The sequence below is a fragment of the Triticum aestivum genome, chromosome 1B (assembly GCF_018294505.1).
Source record: "Triticum aestivum cultivar Chinese Spring chromosome 1B, IWGSC CS RefSeq v2.1, whole genome shotgun sequence".
In the NCBI taxonomy this organism is placed as follows: Eukaryota; Viridiplantae; Streptophyta; class Magnoliopsida; order Poales; family Poaceae; genus Triticum; species Triticum aestivum.
In genome coordinates, this window is record NC_057795.1 from 539,275,002 (window position 1) to 539,283,096 (window position 8,095).

The following is an 8,095-nucleotide window of genomic DNA, read 5'->3' on the forward strand; positions in this document are numbered from 1 at the left end:
AATTTGCTACTCGCTGCATATATATAACCTGTACTCGCTCAATTGTTTTTTTTTCTCTTCCTGCTTCTTCCATGGTAGGAAGTCAAATAGTAGCATGAATTCATCTTCCATTTGTGACCTTCAAGGCAACGGTTACTTTCTTCAAATTAAAATATTATTTCTTTATGTTTCCTATGTGTGTTCCCATCCTGTGAACCAAACGACATTTAATTTTCTTTTCCTATGATTGAGCACTTCATAGGATTTAGGATGTATTCACTGTGCAACGCCGACCTGCAGCTGCAGCCACATGGTTAGACAATTTCCAACCCATAACTTGGCTTGCGGATCGACGCGCGCATTGATCAGGCAAGCGATTGAATGGACACGATCCGATCAACCCAGCAGGCCGCTTCAACCGCCGGACCCAAGCTGAGTCATCAAGCTGAGTCATCGAGCCAGCCCACCCTGAAAACCCATCCCGACCATCCATCGCCCCCGATGCAGCGCTCAACATACCACCGAACGTCAAGCACTGGATGTTCGAGCTGCATGCTACATTAAGCCATGACTTGTTCACAAGAATGGTAGTAACATTATGGTATGTTTGGTATGCTCGGCGGAAAGCAATCCATGAGGCAATATTTCAGAGCCCGGTACAAACCATCGCCTTTGGGATTCCTACTTACATGAGTTGCAACAGCTACAAAAGCCGACTATGCAGCCTTCTGGAGTATGCCGATCTCCTCGGCCCACTGAGGAGAGGTGGCTCGCCCCGCCTCAAGACTGTACGAAGATAAATGTTGATGGTGCGGTCGCTCCCCACAGAAAAGGAGAAGCGGTTTCGGCTGTCTGTAGGGATAGTTAAGGGCTTTACCTTGGGTCCTCATCGATGTTGTATCGCGGAGTAACTGACCTAGTGATGCTCGATACATTCGCCTGCAGGGAAGCTCTATCTCTTGCAGAGGATCTTAATTTGCATAAGATCACAGTGGCTTGTGATATTCTGGGAGTGGTGGATGACATCAACAAGGGGACGGGAGGACCCCATGCTGCTATAGTACATGAAATAATAGGATGTAGAAGTGGTTTTCAGCTTTGTAATTTCATTCATGAGCGTAGAAACTATAACTATGAGGCTCATAAGCTTGCCAAGTTCACTTCTAACCTGCAATTAGGTAGACATCTGTGGTTGAGAAATCCTCATGACCCAACAGTTGTACCTATGAACGTTGCTTTGGAATAAAAAGCTTGACGAGTTCTTCTCAAAAATAATAATTAAAAGAAGTATTGTCCTTGACGAAAATGTGTCCCCAGATCAGCTTCTCTGGCTCACAACATACACACCATAGAAGGCTCGGAGCCTCGGATTCGACACAAAGCAAAGCACGCCATAGAATAGAAGGCTATCAACTTCAAAAAATGCAGTGCATTTTCAGCAGGCTGCCAGGAGTCAGGAGTAAAGTAATCTCCTGTCGACTGATTGGCCGCCTCCCCGAGCAGTCGGGACACTCTGAAACCAGGAGATCAAACTGGCCGTGCGTGTCGGTGCCATCCGCGGGGAAACGGGAACAAAACGGTGAGTGCCCCCCACGGCACCCAGCCAGACGCGGCCATTGCCAACTTGCTGCCTCGCGGTTTCCCTGCTACGGGCGGCCAGCTCCCAACACGCTGGAGGAACGTACTCCTATAATGCCACCGCCGGTGCAGCGGGTGGCAACCAGCGAAGGGGTCATGGCTACTCTGTTATTTGTATCGTTATTATATTATCTAATGATCAAAGCGGACGGAAGGTCAAGCAACAACTGGTAATCTGGCGGAAGACGCAAATGCAACAAAGAGCGTTTTGGGTTTTGTACGTGTTGCGTGGTCAATTTTGGCTGTGCGCAACTGCTCGTGTGATTATCGGGAAAGTCGTCTTGTATTATCCACTAGGAGAATGGTTAATCAGGTGGTGGGTGCACACATAGAATTGAGGTGGACATGCCCACCGGTCTGCGCTTGGCTGCGTGCGCCGTATACCCTGGCCGTTCCATCGGTCCCGTTAAATACCTGAATCTCTCCATCTAGAAATGACGAGGCATCGTTTGTTTAGTGAACGGGCTCGCATGCCTGCACGACACAGTTGGCACCGTGTGTACCACGAGCAAGGAGCCAAGAAGAACGAAATACTGAAGGATTAAGTGAGACCAAATACTGAAAGACCTGACACCTCTCGTCTATGGGCTTTCCAAAAGAAAGAATTGGAGTGTGAAGCAAGCCCTTCGTGAGAGGGATGGATCATGTTGATCAAAATGAGTAATGAGATAAACGTGGCTCATATGTTGGAGTTCGTCGACCTTTCGACTCATCTATGCCAAGTCCACCTTAATAGCGATACCAAGGATGACATAAGTTGAAAACTTTTCACAAATGGGGATTATTCGCAGCTATAGCTTACAAAGCACCTTAATAGCGATACCGAGGATGACATAAGTTGAAAGGGAAAACTTTATTTTTGCCACTCTAGTTTTTGCCAATTTTATTTATGCCACTTTAAAATTTGGCACCTCATTTTTGCCACTCTAAAATTTTGCAATGTATCACAAATGTCATTCTGTCAGGTCAAGGCACGGTTTGACCAAACGAAGCAGGGTAAAGACAATATTGCCCTTGGTTTTTTGTTTTGCTTTTGCCACTACAGTTTTCGTTGAAATTTTACTGATACTTGACAAACACAGCAGATGCGTTGATTCGACCGAGTTCATCTACTAATAAGAAAAAAAATGCAAACAGATTAAGCAGCCGCGCATCCATTCATACATATCCGATTCACCACACTTTCACACACATACATCAGGCGCGCAAGGCACAACACATACATATGCATCTCCAATGGAGGCAGCGCCATGGACGGAGAGTAGTACGTCTCAGCCATGGAGAAGAGCAGGAGCTGGAGACGACTTGGGCTCATCCACGGTCGCGAGCGCCGCCACCTTGATGCACGGAGCTCGGGAGGATGCCTACGGCCGTTAGCACCACCACACACTGGTGACGAGGCAGAGGCGTGCACCCAGTCGGTGTTGGTGATGAGGCGGCGTGCCGGAGGTGTATAGCCGGCGTTGCTGACGATAGAGGCAAGCAGGCCCATGGGGTCCCAGATCCTGGGTGAGCAGGGACTGCGTCCCCGTCCCGGACGAGAGGAGGTAGGGGAGGACGGAGGTGGGTCGTTGCCAGCGCTTCGGAACGAGGAGATCGGCGCGGAGCAAGGAGATATGCCTCGAAGGCGAGCTCCTCCATGAGGAGCGCAGGCGGCGGCCAGGCCTCGTGCGCGACCAGGCGGCAGCTCCGGCAGGGGCCGCGCCGGACGACAGGGGTGGTGTTAAACGTTGTATTGTCACGGTATTGTATAAACCGTGTAGTAGAGGATCACGTGCGTGTGTTTGTTGTAAACGTGTTGGGCAAGTTAGGATCGATCTCAATCTAGTCTGTTAGTATTTTGTACCTACGTTGAGATCGATCTACTCCAACGAACCATGTATATCTGCTTGGCTTCGGCCTCTATATAACACGCAGCCGTCCCTGCCTAGGGCATACGCTTCCAGCTATTTTCACATGGTATAAGAGCCAATCTCTTCCTTCACATCTATGTCCATCGCCAGCTCTTCTTCCTCCGCTGCCATGGCTGCTCCCTCCCTCGCTGCTCTCGGCCACACCATCACCGAGAAGCTCACACGCGACAATTTTTTGGTGTGGAAGGCCCAGGTCCTCCCACACATCCGCATCGCTGGTCTGATGGGCCACCTCGATGGCACAACGGCAGAGCCCGTTGCCGTTCTGATAGCGGAGACGGAGGTCTCCGGGAAGAAGGAGGTCACTTCGACCCCCAACCCTGCCCATGGCGTTTGGGTCATGCAGGACCAGCAGGTCCTTGCGTTTTTGCTTGCCTCCTTCTCACGGGAGGTACTTCTTCAGGTCCACGACATCCCGACGGCCACTGGAGTCTGGACACCGATCCTCGCCATGTTCGCATCGCAGTCCCGTGCGCGGGGTATCCAGCTCCGCACGCAGCTCGTCAACACCAAAAAGGGCGGTCTGTCTGCCACCGCCTACTTCGCCAAGATGAAGGGCCTCGCCGATGAGATGGCGGCGGCTGGGAAGCGCCTTGACGAAGACGACCTTGTCTCTCATATCCTCGGTGGGCTGGACTCGGATTACAGTCCGTACGTCGCGGCCCTCTCTGCTCGCACGGACCAGACTATCGGTCTCAGCGAGCTGTACGCTCCTACTCTCGGCGGAGGCGCGGCTGGACTCCCAGAACAGCACCCACTCCGGCTACTCCGTCAACCTCGCCTCCAAGGGGGGAATCGTCCCCAGCCTGGTCGCTCCTCTGCTGGTAACAGCGGCGGAGGTGGATCACGCCCAGAAGGCGGGAGTGGAGGCCCTCTCAAGTGCCAGATCTGCAAGAAAGATGGCCATGGCGCATGGAGCTGCGCCAAGCGCTTCGACAAGAGCTTCAACAACAACCAGAAGCGCTATGGTGGAGGTGATCGCCATGGTGGAGGTGGCCGCCAAGGTGCAGGTGCTCGTTCTGTCAACACAGCTGCTACAACCTCCTATGGCGTAGATACCAATTGATATCTTGACACCGGAGCCACTAATCACGTGACCGGAGAGTTGGAGAAACTCCACATACGTGATCGCTACACCGGGCCGGAACAAATCCACACCGCGAGTGGTCAAGGTATGGAAATTACACATGTTGGTCGTTCGCTTCTTCCCACTCCACATGATCCTCTTAAGTTGAATGATATCCTCCATGTTCCTAGTAGTGCCAAAAGCCTTCTATCTGCTCATCAACTTACTAAAGATAATCATGCATATCTTGTCGTTTACCCCGAGTTTGTTTCTGTTAAGGATCAGGCCACGGGGAGAACCATTCTTCACGCTCCGAGTAAGGAGGGGTTGTACCCCTTCACTGACCAACCGGCTTCCCATGGACGTCACATGCTTGGAGTTGTCAAGCCATCTACCTCTAGGTGGCACCGACGTCTTGGTCATCCGTCCATACCGGTGGTCCAGCAAATTCTTCGTAATCATAGTCTTCCAGTGTCAAATAAAAGTGATCACCATCTTGTGTGTGATGCGTGTCAAATGGCGAAGAGCCATCAGTTACCATACCCTCGTTCGACTAGTGAGTCTCAAGCTCCTTTAAAGCTAATTTTTTCTGATGTATGGGGCCCCGGGCCTCTTTCTGTTGGTAGGCAAAAATATTATGTCAGCTTCATAGATGATTTCAGTAAATTTACTTGGATTTATCTTATCAAAAATAAGTCTGATGTGTTCCAAAAATTCCATATCTTCCAGCAACATGTTGAACATTTATTCGCTCGCAAAATTTTAGCCATGCAAACCGACTGGGGTGGCGAGTATCAAAAGTTGAATCAATTTTTCGAGTGCATTGGCATCACCCATCATGTGTCATGCCCCCATGCCCATCAACAGAACGGTTTCGCTGAACGCAAGCACAGACATATCGTGGAGGTTGGTCTCTCCCTACTCGCTCATGCTTCCATGCCTCTTAAATTTTGGGACGAGGCTTTTCTCACGGCTGTTTATCTCATAAACCGTATTCCTAGTCGGGTCATACACAATGAAACTCCCCTAGAACGTCTCTTTGGAACGAAACCCAACTATTTCTTCGCATTTTTGGTTGTGCGGTTTGGCCTAATTTGCGTCCCTTCAACAAACACAAACTTGAGTTTCGGTCCAAGCAATGTGTATTTCTTGGCTACAGCACCCTTCATAAAGGATACAAGTGTCTTGATGTCTCCACGGGTCGTGTTTACGTTTCCCGTGATGTTATCTTTGATGAACATGTCTTTCCTTTTGCTGCATTGCATCCAAATGCAGGAGCACAACTTCGTGCGGAACTTGTTCTTCTTCCATCCACACTTCTTAATCCTTCAAGTCTACTTCATCGGGAGGAAGTTTTTAATGATCAGCTGTCGATTTCCAATACTATTGATGCTAACAGTGTGCAGAAATCTGATGAAAACAGTGCAGAAAATAGTTATGATTTTATGCAGGCCACCGGAGCTGGATCCAGTGCCATAGAAAATCCGGGCGGCGCAGGCTACGGGGTGGATTCCCCTGCTGGATCGCCCTCGGGATCGCGCGTCTCAGCGCCTGGACGCGGATCAGCGGCGGGATCTGTGCGCCAGCCAGCGTGCGACACGACGGGTGCGGGCCACGCACTGTCTCCGACCCGGCTAGGCCACGCGCTGTCTCCCACCCGGGCCGTAGGAGCGGCCCACATTCCCGCGGGTGGCACGTCTTCGTTGGTGGACTCGGGAAATTCCTCCCTGGGCCCTGTCCTGTCGCCTGCGACCAGGATTTTTTCGCTGGACGCAGCGGACGAGGATGTCCACCTGGCAGCTCCTGATTCGCCTCAGATCTCTGCTGATTCAGCTGCTGTTTCCTCTGAGTCTTCTGCGGTTCAGCGGATCCAGCAGCGCCTACTGCCACCTCCGACCGTTCCACCAACACGAGCTCACACCAGGTCACAAAGTGGTATACACAAACCTAAAGAATATAAGGATGGATGTATTCGTTGGGCTTCTTTTTGTGCTACAGGTGAACCCGAAAATTTGAAGGAGGCGCTTGATCATCCAAATTGGAAACAAGCCATGAACGAAGAGTACAGTGCATTATTGAAAAATCAAACTTGGCATTTGGTTCCGCCAAGTAAAGGTAAAAATGTTATTGACTGTAAGTGGGTGTATAAAGTCAAGAGGAAGTCTGATGGCAGTATTGACAGGTATAAGGCACGTTTAGTTGCAAAGGGATTTAAGCAACGTTATGGCATTGATTATGAGGATACATTTAGCCCTGTAGTTAAGGCTGCTACTATCAGACTCATTCTCTCTATAGCTGTTTCTAGGAACTGGTGCATGCGACAGTTGGATGTGAAGAACGCGTTTTTGCATGGTGTTCTGGAAGAGGAAGTGTTTATGAAGCAACCTCCTGGGTATGAAAATCCAAACGCACCACAGTTTCTTTGCAAACTGGATAAAGCATTGTATGGACTCAAGCAAGCACCCCGTGCATGGTACTCTCGCTTGTCATCCAAGCTTCAGTCTCTTGGCTTTCATCCTTCGAAGGCAGATACATCATTATTCTTTTATTGCCGACATGGGGTAACCATTTTTATGCTTATCTATGTTGATGATATAATTGTTACAAGTTCATCATCCAGAGCAATTGAAGCCCTTCTGAAGGATCTTCGCATGGATTTTGCCCTTAAGGATTTAGGGGGTCTGCATTACTTTCTGGGTATTGAGGTAACATCTATCAAAGATGGTATTTTGTTGTCACAAGGAAAATATTTACTAGATTTGCTTAAACGTATGGGTATGAAGGGTTGCAAACCAGTTGCCACACCCCTACCAACATCAGAAAAATTATCTCTTTATGATGGTGAACCTCTTGGAGGGGAGGATTCTACCAAGTACAGAAGTATAGTAGGCGCCTTGCAGTATTTGACTTTGACTAGACCAGATATTTCTTTCTCGGTGAACAAAGTTCGTCAGTTTTTGCATGCTCCTACTACTGTACATTGGACATCTGTCAAACGTATTATTCGTTACTTGGAGGGGACACCCAGTCATGGGCTTAGAATTGGGAAGTCAGATTCTATGTTAGTAAGTGCCTTTTCAGATGCAGACTGGGCAGGATGCCCTGATGACAGAAGATCCACTGGTGGTTTTGCAGTGTTTCTTGGAAGTAACTTGGTGTCTTGGCACGCCCGGAAACTGGCCACTGTGTCACGTTCTAATACAGAAGCTGAATATAAAGCACTTGCTAATGCCACTGCTGAAATTATTTGGGTTCAGAACCTTTTGACAGAATTGGGGGTTAGTCATCCAAAGTCAGCTTCTTTATGGTGTGATAATCTAGGTGCCACTTATTTGTCTGCAAATCCTATCTTTCATGCTAGGACGAAGCATATTGAAATTGACTATCACTTTGTTCGAAAGAGGGTAGCAAACAAGTTGTTAAATATCAGGTTCATACCGACTGGTGATCAAGTGGCAGATGGGTTTACTAAACCTCTTACAGTACGTCAGCTGAAGGA

At 49.2% G+C, this 8,095-nt stretch overlaps 1 protein-coding gene across 2 annotated transcripts; it reads left to right on the forward strand.

Annotated features, from left to right (window-relative positions):
* The first annotated feature begins 3,546 nt into the window (after nucleotides 1–3,546).
* Nucleotides 3,547–5,288, forward strand: LOC123094162 (uncharacterized). Of its 2 annotated transcripts, none has more exons than XM_044516222.1 (2): nucleotides 3,547–4,702; nucleotides 4,876–5,288. In XM_044516222.1, the coding sequence occupies exon 1, from the start codon at nucleotides 3,607–3,609 to the stop codon at nucleotides 4,594–4,596; it is 990 nt and encodes a 329-aa protein (XP_044372157.1). In that variant the 5' UTR covers nucleotides 3,547–3,606; the 3' UTR covers nucleotides 4,597–4,702; nucleotides 4,876–5,288. The 2 variants fall into 2 exon arrangements, with proteins under 2 accessions (XP_044372157.1, XP_044372164.1); XM_044516229.1 differs by having other exon boundaries at nucleotides 4,882–5,288.
* Nucleotides 5,289–8,095: the final 2,807 nt, after the last annotated feature.